The 21,824-nt window shown below is 44.1% G+C and overlaps 1 protein-coding gene across 1 annotated transcript in view; it reads left to right on the top strand.

The window, feature by feature from the left end:
• The window catches only part of abcb6b (ATP binding cassette subfamily B member 6 (LAN blood group) b), a gene marked incomplete at both ends in the record, with an annotated part of 66,603 nt that overhangs the window by 34,076 nt on the left and 10,703 nt on the right, over positions 1 to 21,824 (top strand). The window contains one exon of the mRNA XM_079254287.1: positions 461 to 555. Within this exon, the coding sequence (XP_079110413.1) occupies positions 461 to 555 (95 nt within the window). The remainder of the gene's footprint in view (positions 1 to 460; positions 556 to 21,824) is intronic.

Raw genomic sequence — 21,824 nt, 5'->3', positions numbered from 1 at the left:
AACACATCCATATGGACATTTATCACAGAAATGTGTTATGGGTGTGACGGGGGGGTCGTTTGATCCGAAAACAAGTAAAGAGAAAAATATGGCCTTACTGTTTGACAGCAAACAGCAAATGAATGATGAATTAGAAAAGGAAATGAGGGAGAACGACTTAACAAATCCTTCTCAGGATGTGGAAACCCTGAAACAACGCGATCATGCACTAAACATGATTCAGTAGACCCAGCTGCAAATTACAATCGTAGTCTGTGGAAATCTCAGAAATTATCAGTTTTATTCTGGGAAAAACGACGGAAATGGAGCTAAACTGAAGGATCTGAAAACCTTAATAAACTGCAACTAGTCACTGAATATTTTATTAAAATAAAGTTTTACATCCTCGTCTGATGCCTCCACTCGGAGGAATTATTCATGCGCCATCATTTTCTCACTGCAACGCTGTCGGTTCCTCCAGGCGACTTCGTCACTGGACACCCAGACGGAGCGGAACATCCAGGCCTCGCTAGCCAAGGTCTGCACCAACAGAACCACTGTGGTTGTTGCACACAGGTGACATTAAAACTTTATTTATATCTCCGCTGTTACACAGCATGTATTCAGATGCAACTACTCAGAGCTGTTCTGAGTTGTTACATCTGAAACTAATACCCAAGAAAGCAGCTGGAAATGTTCATGTTGGAATATTATATTTATTTCTCTGTTTTTATCAAATGATAAATAATCTTATTAACTGGTTGGTAAATGTAAATTATGTTAACTTGTATGGATATATTCTTGTTTCTGAGCAGATGTAGCGAGTCCACACTACAGCCAAGAGTAGCCTAAATCCATCTTTTCTGTACGTATGACACACATCGGATATTTTTATGAGGGTCTGACCCAGGAGGCTTTTATACGTGCTACTAGATCGGATCCATATCTGATCATTGTTCAAAGCAACCTGAACGTTCAAGTTGCATTTCATCAGACTGTTACGTGATCATTCTGCGCGGGAGGAGGCGGGGCTTGGTCAGATCGTATGGAAACAGCCGAACCTCTGATTGTACAACTTAAATACTGAAATGCACTCTGACAAGTGTAGCATCCATGTTTACCCCCGTGTTACCATCCATGTTACCCCCGTGTTACATGTTACCCCCGTGTTACCATCCATGTTACCTCTGTGTTACATGTTACCCCCGTGTTACCATCCATGTTAACTCCGTGTTACATGTTACCCCCGTGTTACCATTCATGTTACCCCCGTGTTACCATCCATGTTACCTCTGTGTTACATGTTACCCCCGTGTTACCATCCATGTTAACTCCGTGTTACCATCCATGTTACCTCAGTGTTACATGTTACCCCCGTGTTACCATCCATGTTACCTCCGTGTTACATGTTACCCCGTGTTACCATTCATGTTACTTCTGTGTTACCATCCATGTTACTTCTGTGTTACCATCCATGTTAACGCCGTGTTACCATCCATGTTACCATAATAGCTTCATCTAAACCATCCACCTGTATCTTAGACCCTCTCCCAACGAGCCTCTTTAAGGACATTTTCCCTTTAATTAATACATCACTACTAAATCTTATCAATATGTCTTTAGTGACAGGATATGTACCACAATCATTTAAAACTGCTGTAATCAAGCCTTTACTTAAAAAGCAATCTCTGGATCCAGAGGTGATAGCAAATTATAGACCTATATCTAACCTCCCGTTTATGTCCAAAATTCTGGAGAAAATAGTTTCAGCTCAGCTACATGCCCACCTGAGCAGAAATAATTTATGCGAGGAGTTTCAGTCAGGATTTAGAGCTCATCATAGTACTGAGACAGCATTGGTGAAAGTTACTAATGACCTTCTTATGGCCTCAGACAAAGGACTTGTGTCCGTACTTATCTTGCTTGATCTTAGTGCTGCATTTGATACAGTCGATCAAAACATTCTGTTACAAAGACTAGAACAGGTGATTGGAATTACAGGTACAGCGTTAAGCTGGTTTAAATCATATTTATCTGATTCATGTAAATGACAAGTCCTCCTCACAAACTACAGTAAGTCATGGAGTTCCTCAAGGTTCTGTCCACATATTAAGCAGGTTACTAAAACAGCCTTCTTTCATTTACGTAATATAGCCAAAATTAGGGACATTCTGTCTCAGAGTGATGCAGAAAAACTGGTTCATGCTTTTGTTACTTCGAGACTAGATTACTGTAACTCTCTATTACTGGGCTGTCCTAAATATGCCCTGAAAAGCCTTCAGCTGATCCAGAATTCTGCAGCCAGAGTCCTGACCAGAACCAGCAGGAGAGATCATATTTCTCCAGTTTTAGCCTCTCTTCATTGGCTGCCTGTTGAATCTAGAATAGAATTTAAAATCCTTCTCCTTACATATAAAGCCCTCCACAACCAGGCACCACTATATATCAAAGACCTCATTGTTCCTCATATACCAAGCAGAGTACTTCGTTCGCAGACTGCAGGCTTACTTGTGGTTCCTAGAGTCTCAAAGAGCCGAGCAGGAGGCAGAGCCTTTGGTTATCAGGCCCCTCTCTTATGGAATAAGCTCCCAGTTAGTGTTAGGGAAGCAGACACCCTCCCCACCTTTAAGACTAGGCTGAAGACTTGTCTTTTTGATAAGTCCTATAGCTAGGGATGGTTAGCATCCCGTAGTTATGCTGCTATAGGTTTAGACTGCTGAGGGACATTTCCTGATACACTGAGCTTCTTTCTTTTTCTCTTTATCTCTTTCTTTTACCCCCCCCCCCCCCCCCCCCCCCCCCCAATAACAGTGTTGCATCATTAACATGCATGTCTCCTGTCTCAGCAGGTCTCCCTGGCCGGGAGTAGCAGTTCCTGTTGTCTGTTGTCTTTCTGTCCTCTTCCCCCCACACAGCAGAGGCAGATGGCTGCCTGTCCTGAGCGGGTTCTGCCGGAGGTTTCCTTCCTGTTAAAAGGGAGTTTCTTCCTTCCCACTGTCGCCAGTGTGCTTGCTCAGGATGGGAGATTGAGTTGGACTCAACTCAACCTGTTGGTTTCCTTATATAGGCTGTTATGAATTGGCCTTCATTATGTTTTCCCCTCTGTCTGTAAAGCGTCTTGAGATGGCATTGCCGTGATTTGACGCTATATAAATAAAGTTGAATTGAATTGAATTGAACCTCCGTGTTACATGTTATCTCTGTGTTACCATCCATGTTACCTCCGTGTTACCATCCATGTTAACTCTGTGTTACCATCCATGTTACCTCCGTGTTACATGTGATCTCTGTGTTACCATCCAAGTTACCTCTGTGTTACCATCCATGTTACCTCTGTGTTACCATCCATGTTAACGCCGTGTTACCATCCATGTTACCTCCGCGTTAACATCCAAGTTACCTCTGTGTTACCATCCATGTTTACCCCGTGTTACCATCCATGTTACGTCCGTGATACATTTTACCCCTGTGTTACCATTCATGTTACCTCTGTGTTACATGTTACCCCTGTGTTACCATCCATGTTACCTCCGTGTTACATGTGATCTCCGTGTTACCCTCCATGTTACCATCCATGTTACCTCCGTGTTACCATCCATGTTTACCCCCGTGTTACCATCCAAGTTACCCCCATGTTACCATTCATGTTTCCTCTGTTACCATCCATTTTTACCCCTGTGTTACCATCCATGTTACCTCCGTGTTACCATCCATGTTTATCTGTGTTATCATTTATGTTACCTCCGTGTTACCATCCATGTTATCTACTTGTTACCATCCATGTTACCTCCGTGTTACATGTCACCCCTGTGTTACCACCCATGTTACCTCCTTGTTACCATTCATGTTACCTCTGTGTTACCATCCATTTTACCATCCATTTTACCTCTGTGTTACCATCCATGTTACCTCCGTGTTACCATCCATGTTACTTTTTTGTTACCATCCATGTTACCTCTGTGTTACCATCCATGTTACCTCCGTGTTACCATCCATGTTTACCCCCTTGTTACCCTCCATGTTTAGCCCGTGTTACCATCCATGTTACCTCCGTGTTACCGTCCATGTTACCTCCATGTTACCATCCATGCTACCTCTGTGTTACCATCCATGTTACATCCGTGTTACCATCCATGTTTACCCCTGAGTTACCATCCATGTTACCGCCGTGTTACCATCAATGTTTATCTCTGTGCTACCATCCATGTTACATCAGTGTTACCATCCATGTTTACCCCTGTGTTACTATTTATGTTACCTCCGTGTTACCATCCATGTTATCTACTTGTTACCATCCATGTTACGTCCGTGTTACATGTTACCCCTGTGTTACCATCCATATTACCTCTGTGTTACCATCCATGTTACTTCCGTGTTAACATCCATGTTTATCTCTGTGTTACCATTTGTTACCTCCATGTTACCATCCATGTTATCTACTTGTTACCATCCATGTTACCTCCGTATTACCATTCATGTTACCTGCGTGTTACCATCCATGTTTAACTCCGTTTTACCATCCATGTTACCTCCGTGTTACCATCCATCTTACCTCTGTGTTACCATCCATGTTACCTCCATGTTACCATCTATGTTACCTCCGAGTTACCATCCATGTTACCTCTGTGTTACCATCCATGTTACGTCTGTGTTACCATCCAAGTTAACTCCGTGTTACCATCCATGTTACCTCCGTGTTACCATCCATGTTTACCCCCGTGTTACCATCCAAATTACCCCCATGTTACCATTCATATTTCCTCTGTTACCATCCATGTTTACCCCTGTGTTACCATCCATGTTTCCTCCGTGTTACATATTACTCCTGTGTTACCATCCATGTTACCTCCGTGTTACCTGTGATCTCCGTGTTACCCTCCATGTTACCTCCGTGTTACCATCCATGTTACCTCCGTGTTACATGTTACTCCTGTGTTACCATCCATGTTACCTCCGTGTTACCATCCATGTTACCTCCGTGTTACCATCTATGTTACCTCCACGTTACCATCCATGTTACCTCTTTGTTACCATCCATGTTACCGCTGTGTTACCATCCATGTTACCTCCGCGTTGACATCCATGTTACCTCCGTGTTACCATCCATGTTTACCCCTGTGTTACCATCCATGTTACCTCCGTGTTACCATCTATGTTACCTCCGTGTTACCATCCATGTTACCTCTGTGTTACCATCCATGTTACCGCTGTGTTACCATCCATGTTACCTCCGCGTTAACATCCATGTTACCTCCGTGTTACCATCCATGTTACCTCCGTGTCACCATCTATGTTACATCCGTGTTACATGTTACCCCCGTGTTACCATCCATGTTACCTCAGTGTTTCCGTCCATGTTTACCCCCTCGTTACCATTCATGTTTACCCTGTGTTACCATCCATGTTTATCTCTGTGTTACCATCCATGTTACCTCTGTGTTACCATCCATGTTATATGCTTGTTAATCCATGTTACCTCCGTGTTACCTGTGATCTCCGTGTTACCATCCATGTTACCTCTGTGTTACCATCCATGTTACGTCTGTGTTACCATCCAAATTAACTCCGTGTTACCATCCATGTTACCTCCGTGTTACCATCCATGTTTACCCCCGTGTTACCATCCAAATTACCCCCATGTTACCATTGATGTTTCCTCTGTTACCATCCATGTTTACCCCTGTGTTACCATCCATGTTTCCTCCGTGTTACATATTACTCCTGTGTTACCATCCATGTTACCTCCGTGTTACCTGTGATCTCCGTGTTACCCTCCATGTTACCTCCGTGTTACCATCCATGTTACCTCCGTGTTACATGTTACTCCTGTGTTACCATCCATGTTACCTCCGTGTTACCATCTATGTTACCTCCACGTTATCATCCATGTTACCTCTTTGTTACCATCCATGTTACCGCTGTGTTACCATCCATGTTACCTCCGCGTTGACATCCATGTTACCTCCGTGTTACCATCCATGTTTACCCCTGTGTTACCATCCATGTTACCTCCGTGTTACCATCTATGTTACCTCCGTGTTACCATCCATGTTACCTCTGTGTTACCATCCATGTTACCGCTGTGTTACCATCCATGTTACCTCCGCGTTAACATCCATGTTACCTCCGTGTTACCATCCATGTTACCTCCGTGTCACCATCTATGTTACATCCGTGTTACATGTTACCCCCGTGTTACCATCCATGTCACCTCCGTGTTTCCGTCCATGTTTACCCCCTCGTTACCATCCATCTTTACCCTGTGTTACCATCCATGGTACCTCCGTGTTACCATCCATGTTTATCTCTGTGTTACCATCCATGTTACCTCTGTGTTACCATCCATGTTATATGCTTGTTAATCCATGTTACCTCCGTGTTACCTGTGATCTCCGTGTTACCATCCATGTTACCTCTGTGTTACCATCCATGTTAACTCCGTGTTATTATCCATGTTACCTCTGCGTTAACATCCACGTTACCTCCGTGTGACCATCCATGTTACTTCTTTGTTACCATCCATGTTCCCTCTGTGTTACCATCCATGTTACCTCCGTGTTACCATCCATGTTACCTCTTTGTTACCATCCATGTTTACCTCCGTGTTACTGTCCATGTTTACCCCCATGTTACCATCCATGTTACCTCTGTGTTACCGTCCATGTCACCTCCATGTTACCATCCGTGTTACCATCCATGTTACCTCTGTGTTACCATCCATGTTACCTCCGTGTTACCTGTGATCTCGTGTTACCCTCCATGTTACCTCCGTGTTACCATCCATGTTACCTCCGTGTTACATGTTACTCCTGTGTTACCATCCATGTTACCTCCGTGTTACCATCCATGTTACTTCTTTGTTACCATCCATGTTACCTCTGTGTTACCATCCATGTTACCTCCGTGTTACCATCCATGTTTACCCCCGTGTTACCATCCATGTTTAGCCCGTGTTACCATCCATGTTACCTCCGTGTTACCGTCCATGTTACCTCCATGTTACCATCCATGCTACCTCTGTGTTACCATCCATGTTACATCCGTGTTACCATCCATGTTTACCCCTGAGTTACCATCCATGTTACCGCCGTGTTACCATCAATGTTTATCTCTGTGCTACCATCCATGTTACATCAGTGTTACCATCCATGTTTACCCCTGTGTTACTATTTATGTTACCTCCGTATTACCATCCATGTTATCTACTTCTTACCATCCATGTTACGTCCTTGTTACATGTTACCCCTGTGTTACCATCCATGTTACCTCTGTGTTACCATCCATGTTACTTCCGTGTTAACATCCATGTTTATCTCTGTCTTACCATTTGTTACCTCCATGTTACCATCCATGTTATCTACTTGTTACCATCCATGTTATCTACTTGTTACCATCTATGTTACCTCCGAGTTACCATCCATGTTACCTCTGTGTTACCATCCATGTTACGTCTGTGTTACCATCCAAGTTAACTCCGTGTTACCATCCATGTTACCTCCGTGTTACATGTCACCCCTGTGTTACCAACCATGTTACCTCCTTGTTACCATTCATGTTACCTCTGTGTTACCATCCATTTTACCATCCATTTTACCTCTGTGTTACCATCCATGTTACCTCCGTGTTACCATCCATGTTACTTCTTTGTTACCATCCATGTTACCTCTGTGTTACCATCCATGTTACCTCCGTGTTACCATCCATGTTTACCCCCGTGTTACCATCCATGTTTAGCCCGTGTTACCATCCATGTTACCTCTGTGTTACCATCCATGTTACCTCCGTGTTACCATCCATGTTTACCCCCTTGTTACCATCCATGTTTAGCCCGTGTTACCATCCATGTTACCCCTGTGTTACCATCTATGTTACCGCCATGTTACCATCCATGTTTATCTCTGTGTTACCATCCATGTTACCTCTGTATTACCATCCATGTTTACCCGTGTGTTACCATTTATGTTACCTCCGTGTTACCATCCATGTTATCTGCTTGTTAATCCATGTTACCTCCGTGTTACCTGTGATCTCCGTGTTACCATCCATGTTACCTCTGTGTTACCATCCATGTTAACTCCGTGTTATTATCCATGTTACCTCCGCGTTAACATCCATGTTACTTCTTTGTTACCATCCATGTTACCTCTGTGTTACCACCAATGTTATCTACTTGTTACCATCCATGTTAACTCCGTGTTACATGTTACCCCTATGTTACCACCCCTGTTACCTCCTAGTTACCATTCATGTTACCTCTGTGTTACCATCCATGTTACATCCGTGTTTCATGTTACACCTGTGTTACCATTCATGTTACCTCTGTGTTACCATCCAGCTTACCTCTGTGTTACCATCCATGTTACCTCCGTGTTACCGTTCATGTTTACCCCCTCATTACCATCCATCTTACCTCTGTGTTACCATCCATGTTACCTCCGTGTTACCGTCCATGTTTACCCCCTCGTTACCATCCATGTTTACCATCCGTGTTACCATCCATGGTACCTCTGTGTTACCGTTCATGTTACCTCCATTTTACCATCCATGTTACCTCTGTGTTACCATCCATGTTACCTCTGTGTTACGATCCATGTTTACCCCTGTGTTACCATTTATGTTACCTCCGTGTTACCATCCATGTTATCTACTTGTTACCATCCATGTTACCTCCGTGTTACATGTTACCCCTGTATTACCATCCATGTTACCTCTCTGTTACCATCCATGTTACCTCCATGTTAACATCCATGTTTATCTCAGTTAACATCCATGTTTATCTCTGTGTTACCATTTGTTACCTCCGTGTTACCATCCATGTTATCTACTTGTTACCATCCATGTTACCTCCGTGTTACCATTCATGTTACCTGCGTGTTACCATCCATGTTATCATCCATCTTTAACTCCATGTTACCATCCATGTTACCTCAGGTGTTACCAACCATCTTACCTCTGTGTTACCATCCATGTTACCTCCGTGTTACCATCTATGTTACCTCCGTGTTACCATCCATGTTACCTCTGCGTTAATATCCATGTTACCTCCATGTTACCATTTATGTTTACCCCCGTGTTACCATCCGTGTTACCTCCGTGTTACCATCCATGTTTATCTATGTGTTACCATCCATGTTACCTCCGTTTTACCATCCATGTTTATCTATGTGTTACCATCCATGTTACCTCCGTGTTACCATCCATGTTTACCTCCGTGTTACCATCCATGTTACCTCTGTGTTACCGTCCATGTTACCTCTGTGTTACCTCCGTGTTACTTGTGATCTCCATGTTACATCCATGTTCCCTCCGTGTCACCATCCATGTTACCTCTGTGTTACATGTGATCTCCGTGTTACCCTCCATGTTACCATCCATGTTTACTTCCATGTTACCATCCATGTTACCTCCGTGTTACCATCCATGTTTTCCTCCGTGTTACCATCCATGTTACCTCCGTGTTACCATCCATGTTACCTCCGTTTTACCATCCATGTTTGCCTCTGTGTTACCATCCATGTTTACCTCTGTGTTACCATCCATCTTACCTCTGTGTTACCATCCATGTTACCTCCGTGTTACCATCCATGTTTACCTCCGTGTTACCGTCCATGTTACCTCCGTGTTACCATCCATGTTACGTCCGTGATACATGTTACCCCCATGTTACCATCCATGTTTCCTCCGTGTGACATATTACTCCTGTGTTACCCTCCATGTTACCTCTGTGTTACCATCCATGTTACCTCCGTGTTACATGTGATCTCCGTGTTACCGTCCATGTTACCATCCATGTTACCTGCGTTTTACCATCCATGTTACCTCCGTGTTACCATCCATCTTACCTCTGTGTTACCATCCATGTTACCTCCGTGTTACCATCTGTTACCTCCGTGTTACCATCCATGTATTCTGTGTTACCATCCATGTTACCTCTGTGTTACCATCCATCTTATCTCTGTGTTACCATCCATGTTACTTCCGTGTTACAAGTTACTCCTGTGTTACCATCCATGTTACCTCCGTGATACCTGTGATCTCCATGTTACCATCCATGTTAATTGCGTGTTACCATCCATGTTACCATCCATGTTTACCTCCGTGTTACCATCCATGTTACCTCCGTGTTACCATCCATGTTACCTCTGTGTTACCATCCATGTTACCTCCGTGTTATCATCTATGTTACCTCTGTGTTACCATCCATGTTACCTCTGTGTTACCATCCATGTTACCTCCGTGTTACCATCCATGTTACATCCGTGTTACCATCCATGTCACATCCGTGTTACATGTTACCCCCGTGTTACCATTCATGTTACCTCTGTGTTACCATCCGTCTTACCTCTGTGTTACCATCCATGTTACCTCCGTGTTACCATCCATGTTAACTCTGTGTTATTATCCATGTTACCTCCGCGTTAACATCCATGTTACCTCCGTGTTACCATCCATGTTTAACCCCGTGTAACCATCCATGTTACCTCCGTGTTACCATCCATGTTACATCCGTGTTACATGTTACCCCCGTGTTACCATTCATGTTACCTGTGTTACCATCCGTCTTACCTCTGTGTTACCATCCATGTTACCTCCGTGTTACATGTGATCTCCGTGTTACCGTCCATGTTACCATCCATGTTACCTGCGTTTTACCATCCATGTTACCTCCGTGTTACCATCCATGTTACCTCCGTGTTACCATCTATGTTACCTCCGTGTTACCATCTATGTTACCTCCGTGTTACCATCCATGTATTCTGTGTTACCATCCATGTTACCTCTGTGTTACCATCCATCTTATCTCTGTGTTACCATCCATGTTACTTCCGTGTTACAAGTTACTCCTGTGTTACCATCCATGTCACCTCCGTGATACCTGTGATCTCCATGTTACCATCCATGTTACCTCCGCTTTAACATCCATGTTACCTCCGTGTTACCATCCATGTTACCCCCGTGTTACCATCCATGTTACCTCCGTGTTACCATCCATGTTACATCCGTGTTACCATCCATGTTACATCCGTGTTACATGTGACCCCCGTGTTACCATTCATGTTACCTCTGTGTTACCATCCGTCTTACCTCTGTGTTACCATCCGTCTTACCTCTGTGTTACCATCCATGTTACCTCCGTGTTACATGTGATCTCCGTGTTACCGTCCATGTTACCATCCATGTTACCTGCGTTTTACCATCCATGTTACCTCCGTGTTACCATCCATCTTACCTCTGTGTTACCATCCATGTTACCTCCGTGTTACCATCTTTTACCTCCGTGTTACCATCCATGTATTCTGTGTTACCATCCATGTTACCTCTGTGTTACCATCCATCTTATCTCTGTGTTACCATCCATGTTACTTCCGTGTTACAAGTTACTCCTGTGTTACCATCCATGTTACCTCCGTGATACCTGTGATCTCCATGTTACCATCCATGTTAATTGCGTGTTACCATCCATGTTACCATCCATGTTTACCTCCGTGTTACCATCCATGTTACCTCCGTGTTACCATCCATGTTACCTCTGTGTTACCATCCATGTTACCTCCGTGTTATCATCTATGTTACCTCTGTGTTACCATCCATGTTACCTCTGTGTTACCATCCATGTTACCTCCGTGTTACCATCCATGTTACATCCGTGTTACCATCCATGTCACATCCGTGTTACATGTTACCCCCGTGTTACCATTCATGTTACCTCTGTGTTACCATCCGTCTTACCTCTGTGTTACCATCCATGTTACCTCCGTGTTACCATCCATGTTAACTCTGTGTTATTTTCCATGTTACCTCCGCGTTAACATCCATGTTACCTCCGTGTTACCATCCATGTTTAACCCCGTGTAACCATCCATGTTACCTCCGTGTTACCATCCATGTTACATCCGTGTTACATGTTACCCCCGTGTTACCATTCATGTTACCTGTGTTACCATCCGTCTTACCTCTGTGTTACCATCCATGTTACCTCCGTGTTACATGTGATCTCCATGTTACCGTCCATGTTACCATCCATGTTACCTGCGTTTTACCATCCATGTTACCTCCGTGTTACCATCCATCTTACCTCTGTGTTACCATCCATGTTACCTCCGTGTTACCATCTATGTTACCTCCGTGTTACCATCCATGTATTCTGTGTTACCATCCATGTTACCTCTGTGTTACCATCCATCTTATCTCTGTGTTACCATCCATGTTACTTCCGTGTTACAAGTTACTCCTGTTTTACCATCCATGTCACCTCCGTGATACCTGTGATCTCCATGTTACCATCCATGTTACCTCCGCTTTAACATCCATGTTACCTCCGTGTTACCATCCATGTTACCCCCGTGTTACCATCCATGTTACCTCCGTGTTACCATCCATGTTACATCCGTGTTACCATCCATGTTACATCCGTGTTACATGTGATCTCCGTGTTACCGTCCATGTTACCATCCATGTTACCTGCGTTTTACCATCCATGTTACCTCCGTGTTACCATCCATCTTACCTCTGTGTTACCATCCATGTTACCTCCGTGTTACCATCTGTTACCTCCGTGTTACCATCCATGTATTCTGTGTTACCATCCATGTTACCTCTGTGTTACCATCCATCTTATCTCTGTGTTACCATCCATGTTACTTCCGTGTTACAAGTTACTCCTGTGTTACCATCCATGTTACCTCCGTGATACCTGTGATCTCCATGTTACCATCCATGTTAATTGCGTGTTACCATCCATGTTACCATCCATGTTTACCTCCGTGTTACCATCCATGTTACCTCCGTGTTACCATCCATGTTACCTCTGTGTTACCATCCATGTTACCTCCGTGTTATCATCTATGTTACCTCTGTGTTACCATCCATGTTACCTCTGTGTTACCATCCATGTTACCTCCGTGTTACCATCCATGTTACATCCGTGTTACCATCCATGTCACATCCGTGTTACATGTTACCCCCGTGTTACCATTCATGTTACCTCTGTGTTACCATCCGTCTTACCTCTGTGTTACCATCCATGTTACCTCCGTGTTACCATCCATGTTAACTCTGTGTTATTATCCATGTTACCTCCGCGTTAACATCCATGTTACCTCCGTGTTACCATCCATGTTTAACCCCGTGTAACCATCCATGTTACCTCCGTGTTACCATCCATGTTACATCCGTGTTACATGTTACCCCCGTGTTACCATTCATGTTACCTGTGTTACCATCCGTCTTACCTCTGTGTTACCATCCATGTTACCTCCGTGTTACATGTGATCTCCGTGTTACCGTCCATGTTACCATCCATGTTACCTGCGTTTTACCATCCATGTTACCTCCGTGTTACCATCCATCTTACCTCTGTGTTACCATCCATGTTACCTCCGTGTTACCATCTATGTTACCTCCGTGTTACCATCCATGTATTCTGTGTTACCATCCATGTTACCTCTGTGTTACCATCCATCTTATTTCTGTGTTACCATCCATGTTACTTCCGTGTTACAAGTTACTCCTGTGTTACCATCCATGTCACCTCCGTGATACCTGTGATCTCCATGTTACCATCCATGTTACCTCCGCTTTAACATCCATGTTACCTCCGTGTTACCATCCATGTTACCCCCGTGTTACCATCCATGTTACCTCCGTCTTACCATCCATGTTACATCTGTGTTACCATCCATGTTACATCCGTGTTACATGTGACCCCCGTGTTACCATTCATGTTACCTCTGTGTTACCATCCGTCTTACCTCTGTGTTACCATCCGTCTTACCTCTGTGTTACCATCCATGTTACCTCCGTGTTACCATCCATGTTAACTCTGTGTTATTATCCATGTTACCTCCGCGTTAACATCCATGTTACCTCCGTGTTACCATCCATGTTTAACCCCGTGTAACCATCCATGTTAACTCCGTGTTACCATCCATGTTACATCCGTGTTACATGTTACCCCCGTGTTACCATTCATGTTACCTGTGTTACCATCCGTCTTACCTCTGTGTTACCATCCATGTTACCTCTGTGTTACCATCCATGTTAACTCTGTGTTATTATCCATGTTACCTCTGCGTTAACATCCATGTTACCTCCGTTTTACCATCCATGTTTATCTCTGTGTTACCATCCATGTTACCTCCGTGTTACCATCCATGTTTACCTCCGTGTTACCATCCATGTTTACCTCCGTGTTACCATCCATCTTACCTCTGTGTTATATCCATGTTACCTCCGTGTTACCATCTATGTTACCTCTGTGTTACCATCCATGTTACCTCTGTGTTACCATCCATGTTACCTCCGTGTTACTTATGATCTCCGTGTTACATCCATGTTCCCTCCATGTCACCATCCATGTTACCTCTGTGTTACATGTGATCTCCGTGTTACCCTCCATGTTACCATCCATGTTTACTTCCATGTTACCATCCATGTTACCTCCGTGTTACCATCCATGTTTACCTCTGTGTTACCATCCATGTTTACCCCCGTGTTACCGTCCATGTTACCTCTGTGTTACCATCCATGTTACCTCCGTGTTACCATCTATGTTACCTCCGTGTTACCATCCATGTATTCTGTGTTACCATCCATGTTACCTCTGTGTTACCATCCATCTTACCTCTGTGTTACCATCCATGTTACTTCCGTGTTACAAATCACTCCTGTGTTACCATCCATGTTACCTCCGTGATACCTGTGATCTCCATGTTACCATCCATGTTAATTGCGTGTTACCATCCATGTTACCATCCATGTTTACCTCCGTGTTACCATCCATGTTACCTCCGTGTTACCATCCATGTTACCTCTGTGTTACCATCCATGTTACCTCCGTGTTATCATCTATGTTACCTCTGTGTTACCATCCATGTTACCTCTGTGTTACCATCCATGTTACCTCTGTGTTACCATCCATGTTACCGCTGTGTTACCATCCATGTTACCTCCGCTTTAACATCCATGTTACCTCCGTGTTACCATCCATGTTTACCCCCGTGTTACCATCCATGTTACCTCCGTGTTACCATCCATGTTACATCCGTGTTACATGTTACCCCCGTGTTACCATTCATGTTACCTCTGTGTTACCATCCGTCTTACCTCTGTGTTACCATTTGTTACCTCCGTGTTACCATCCATGTTATCTACTTGTTACCATCCATGTTACCTCCGTGTTACCATTCATGTTACCTGCGTGTTACCATCCATGTTATCATCCATCTTTAACTCCATGTTACCATCCATGTTACCTCAGGTGTTACCAACCATCTTACCTCTGTGTTACCATCCATGTTACCTCCGTGTTACCATCTATGTTACCTCCGTGTTACCATCCATGTTACCTCTGCGTTAATATCCATGTTACCTCCATGTTACCATTTATGTTTACCACCGTGTTACCATCCATGTTACCTCCGTGTTACCATCCATGTTACCTCCGTGTTACCATCCATGTTTACCTCCGTGTTACCATCCATCTTACCTCTGTGTTACATCCATGTTACGTCCGTGTTACCATCTATCTTACCTCTGTGTTACCATCCATGTTACCTCTGTGTTACCATCCATGTTACCTCCGTGTTACCATCTATGTTACCTCCGTGTTACCATCCATGTATTCTGTGTTACCATCCATGTTACCTCTGTGTTACCATCCATCTTACCTCTGTGTTACCATCCATGTTACCTCCGTGTTATCATCTATGTTACCTCTGTGTTACCATCCATGTTACCTCTGTGTTACCATCCATGTTACCGCTGTGTTACCATCCATGTTACCGCTGTGTTACCATCCATGTTACCTCCGCTTTAACATCCATGTTACCTCCGTGTTACCATCCATGTTTACCCCCGTGTTACCATCCATGTTACCTCCGTGTTACCATCCATGTTACATCCGTGTTACATGTTACCCCCGTGTTACCATTCATGTTACCTCTGTGTTACCATCCGTCTTACCTCTGTATTACCATTTGTTACCTCCGTGTTACCATCCATGTTATCTACTTGTTACCATCCATGTTACCTCCGTGTTACCATTCATGTTACCTGCGTGTTACCATCCATGTTATCATCCATCTTTAACTCCATGTTACCATCCATGTTACCTCAGGTGTTACCAACCATCTTACCTCTGTGTTACCATCCATGTTACCTCCGTGTTACCATCTATGTTACCTCCGTGTTACCATCCATGTTACCTCTGCGTTAATATCCATGTTACCTCCATGTTACCATTTATGTTTACCACCGTGTTACCATCCATGTTTACCTCCGTGTTACCATCCATGTTTACCTCCGTGTTACCATCCATCTTACCTCTGTGTTACATCCATGTTACGTCCGTGTTACCATCTATCTTACCTCTGTGTTACCATCCATGTTACCTCTGTGTTACCATCCATGTTACCTCCGTGTTACCATCTATGTTACCTCCGTGTTACCATCCATGTATTCTGTGTTACCATCCATGTTACCTCTGTGTTACCATCCATCTTACCTCTGTGTTACCATCCATGTTACTTCCGTGTTACAAATCACTCCTGTGTTACCATCCATGTTACCTCCGTGATACCTGTGATCTCCATGTTACCATCCATGTTAATTGCGTGTTACCATCCATGTTACCATCCATGTTTACCTCCGTGTTACCATCCATGTTACCTCCGTGTTACCATCCATGTTACCTCTGTGTTACCATCCATGTTACCTCCGTGTTATCATCTATGTTACCTCTGTGTTACCATCCATGTTACCTCTGTGTTACCATCCATGTTACCTCTGTGTTACCATCCATGTTACCTCCGTGTTACCATCCATGTTACATCCGTGTTACATGTTACCCCCGTGTTACCATTCATGTTACCTCTGTGTTACCATCCGTCTTACCTCTGTGTTACCATTTGTTACCTCCGTGTTACCATCCATGTTACCATCCATGTTTACCTCCGTGTTACCATCCATGTTACCTCCGTGTTACCATCCATGTTACCTCTGTGTTACCATCCATGTTACCTCCGTGTTATCATCTATGTTACCTCTGTGTTACCATCCATGTTACCTCTGTGTTACCATCCATGTTACCTCTGTGTTACCATCCATGTTACCTCCGTGTTACCATCCATGTTACATCCGTGTTACATGTTACCCCCGTGTTACCATTCATGTTACCTCTGTGTTACCATCCGTCTTACCTCTGTGTTACCATTTGTTACCTCCGTGTTACCATCCATGTTATCTACTTGTTACCATCCATGTTACCTCCGTGTTACCATTCATGTTACCTGCGTGTTACCATCCATGTTATCATCCATCTTTAACCCCATGTTACCATCCATGTTACCTCAGGTGTTACCAACCATCTTACCTCTGTGTTACCATCCATGTTACCTCCGTGTTACCATCTATGTTACCTCCGTGTTACCATCCATGTTACCTCTGCGTTAATATCCATGTTACCTCCATGTTACCATTTATGTTTACCACCGTGTTACCATCCATGTTACCTCCGTGTTACCATCCATGTTTACCTCCGTGTTACCATCCATGTTTACCTCCGTGTTACCATCCATCTTACCTCTGTGTTACATCCATGTTACCTCCGTGTTACCATCTATCTTACCTCTGTGTTACCATCCATGTTACCTCTGTGTTACCATCCATGTTACCTCCGTGTTACCATCTATGTTACCTCCGTGTTACCATCCATGTATTCTGTGTTACCATCCATGTTACCTCTGTGTTACCATCCATCTTACCTCTGTGTTACCATCCATGTTACTTCCGTGTTACAAATCACTCCTGTGTTACCATCCATGTTACCTCCGTGATACCTGTGATCTCCATGTTACCATCCATGTTAATTGCGTGTTACCATCCATGTTACCATCCATGTTTACCTCCGTGTTACCATCCATGTTACCTCCGTGTTACCATCCATGTTACCTCTGTGTTACCATCCATGTTACCTCCGTGTTATCATCTATGTTACCTCTGTGTTACCATCCATGTTACCTCTGTGTTACCATCCATGTTACCTCTGTGTTACCATCCATGTTACCGCTGTGTTACCATCCATGTTACCTCCGTGTTACCATCCATGTTACCTCCGTGTTACCATCCATGTTACCTCCGTGTTACCATCCATGTTTACCCCCGTGTTACCATCCATGTTACCTCCGTGTTACCATCCATGTTACATCCGTGTTACATGTTACCCCCGTGTTACCATTCATGTTACCTCTGTGTTACCATCCGTCTTACCTCTGTGTTACCATTTGTTACCTCCGTGTTACCATCCATGTTATCTACTTGTTACCATCCATGTTACCTCCGTGTTACCATTCATGTTACCTGCGTGTTACCATCCATGTTATCATCCATCTTTAACTCCATGTTACCATCCATGTTACCTCAGGTGTTACCAACCATCTTACCTCTGTGTTACCATCCATGTTACCTCCGTGTTACCATCCATGTTACCTCCGTGTTACCATCTATGTTACCTCCGTGTTACCATCCATGTTATCTCTGCGTTAATATCCATGTTACCTCCATGTTACCATTTATGTTTACCACCGTGTTACCATCCATGTTACCTCCGTGTTACCATCCATGTTTACCTCCGTGTTACCATCCATGTTTACCTCCGTGTTACCATCCATGTTACCTCTGTGTTACCATCCATGTTACCTCTGTGTTACCATCCATGTTACCGCTGTGTTACCATCCATGTTACCTCCGCTTTAACATCCATGTTACCTCCGTGTTACCATCCATGTTTACCCCCGTTACCATCCATGTTACCTCCGTGTTACCATCCATGTTACATCCGTGTTACATGTTACCCCCGTGTTACCATTCATGTTACCTCTGTGTTACCATCCGTCTTACCTCTGTGTTACCATCCATGTTACCTCCGTGTTACCATCCATGTTTAACCCCGTGTAACCATCCATGTTACCTCCGTGTTACCATCCATGTTACATCCGTGTTACCATCCGTCTTACCTCTGTGTTACCATCCATGTTACCTCTGTGTTACCAACCATGTTAACTCTGTGTTATTATCCATGTTACCTCCGCGTTAACATCCATGTTACCTCCGTGTTACCATCCATGTTTAACCCTGTGTAACCATCTATGTTACCTCCGTGTTACCATCCATGTTACATCCGTGTTACATGTTACCCCCGTGTTACTTGTGATCTCCGTGTTACCATCCATGTTACTTCCGTGTTACCATCCATGTTACCTCTGTGTTACTTGTGATCTCTGTGTTACCATCCATGTTCCGTCCATGATACGTTACCCCCGTGTTACCATCCATGTTACCTCTGTGTTACTCCTGTGTTACCATCCATGTTACCTCCGTGTTACATGTGATCTCCGTGTCACCATCCATGTTACCTCCGTGTTACATGTGATCTGTGTTACCCTCCATGTTACCATCCATGTTACCTGCGTGTTCCCATCCATGTTACCTCTGTGTTACCATCCATGTTTACCTCCGTGTTACCATCCATGTTACCTCCGTGTTACCATCCACCTTACCTCTGTGTTACCATCCATGTTACCTCCGTGTTACCATCTATGTTACCTCCGTGTTACCATCCATGTTACCTCTGTGTTACCATCCATGTTACTTCCGTGTTACTTGTGATCTCCGTGTTACCATCCATGTTACCTCCATGTTACCATCCATATTACCTCTGTGTTACCATCCATCTTACCTCTGTGTTACCATCCATGTTACCTCTGTGTTACCATCCATGTTACCTCCGTGATACCTGTGATCTCCATGTTACCATCCATGTTAATTGCGTGTTACCTCCGTGTTACCATCCATGTTTACTTCCGTGTTACCATCCATGTTTACCTCCGTGTTACCATCCATGTTTACCCCCGTGTTACCATCCATGTTACCTCCGTGTTACCATCCATGTTTACCTCCGTGTTACCATCCATGTTACCTCTGTGTTACCATCCATGTTACCTCTGTGTTACCAACCATGTTTACCTCCGTGTTACCATCCATGTTACCTCTGTGTTACCATCCATGTTACCTCTGTGTTACCATCCATGTTTACCTCCGTGTTACCATTTATGTTTACCTCCGTGTTACCATTTATGTTTACCTCCGTGTTACCATTTATGTCACCTCCGTTACCTCTGTAAACACATGGAGTCAATGCTCAAGTTTTCCCCTGTTGAGCACATTGTTTTCTATTTAGTCCAAAAGGATTCGATTGCTTCATGTTCGTACTCGTTCGGCTTTGAGATGATGTTCTGTCTTCAGCACAGATTCTGTGTCAGACCGGTAGAATGACTTTATCTGGACATTGGTTTCACCAACCAGTAGTTTGGTCCCCGTTCAACCTTCCAGACCACCATCATGTTCAACTTCCTGAACTTGTTGGATTTCTGTTGGGTGGTTGGCAGCAGCAGCAGCAATGAGACGCGATTACAGGCGGGACAAAGGGATGCTGAGATTAAATGGAAAGCTGATTGGAGGATATGAGGTGATGCATGATGGTGATCGACAACATGTCAGGTTATTCATCAGTCAGACTGATCCCGAAACATGAGTTGGTTCCATTATTTAATTAGTTCCCTCTGTGCATCAGATCAGTGACTGATCCCTCAGATCATGGGAGGTGTAAATACCTGTCAGCCACATTTGTGTCGAGTGAAAGCAGACTGTTGAACAGCAACTTATATTTGATCCAACTCCAGTTAAATTAAATCCACTTTGGTTTGTTCGAACATACCGAAAGGTCTCCCTAAAACACCACGCAGGCTCTTAAATATTAATGTGCGTAACCCACGAAAATCCCTCTGATGGAATTATAAAGCATCATGTCGTAGCGTGAGGTGAATTAATCAAATGTGTTGGAGGAATCTGGACTCGTAAAAGGAGAAACGAAGCGGTGTGAACATCTCACAGCAGGCCTCACTGATTGTTTCCACATTCAGCTCAGATGCTCGGCTCCCCTCAGGATGAACTGCTGTAAACCTGGCGATAAACGTTTATTTCTCTGTTCTTATGACGCAGGTTTAATACCTGGTCCGCTGAGCCAGGTGGCCACGGCTCTAAAACACTTGTCATGTATGCTAAATTAAGGCAGTAAAATTACTATGAGGTCCATAAGTTTGCCTTCAAAGAGCTTTATAATGTTTCAGACAGAAAATGTGAGATGAGAGAAGCCTGCACCGCTCCGTTTGCTGGTTCTGCAGAACCTGCAGGGATTCTTCTATAATCGGTTTGCAGGTTTCATCTCACAGGACAGAAGTTAAAGCTTTTTGTTTGGATTGTTTAAATGGAAAACAGAAACATGAACCTTCGTTCTTTTGTTTCAGCGGCTTCACTTCGTTCATGAGAATCCATCCAGTTTTAGATCCGCGAACCGGTCCAGTTACAGGTGGTCCAGGAAACCCGTTCGCAGTCCGAAACATTCCCATTCCTGCTCCCAATGGATCGTCTGAGTACCGGGTCGAGGTTGTTTCAAAGTCTAACCCTAACCCTCTTCTTCCTCGGCCAAGCCGATCCGACCCCGTACCGTCACAGAACCCCGATCCGACCCGTACCGTCACAGAACCCCGATCCGACCCGTACCGCCACAGAACCCCGATCCAACCCGTACCGTCACAGAACCCCGATCCGACCCCGTACCATCAGAACCTTGATCTAACTCCGTACTATCAGAACCAGGTTTTTGGACTTCTTTCTTCCATTTTTTCCATCAAAGGTCTGGAATCCAAACTGGTCCGACCTCAGTCCAGGTTTTCAGTGTGAACTGAGAACTGGACTCTGCACCTCTGGACCAGGTCAACAGGGTCGGT

The sequence above is a fragment of the Telmatherina bonti genome, assembly GCF_933228915.1.
Source record: "Telmatherina bonti genome assembly, chromosome: 15".
Lineage (NCBI taxonomy): Eukaryota > Metazoa > Chordata > Actinopteri > Atheriniformes > Telmatherinidae > Telmatherina > Telmatherina bonti.
Note: the sequence above shows the minus strand (reverse complement) of the source record. Positions and strands in the feature narration are given on the sequence as shown.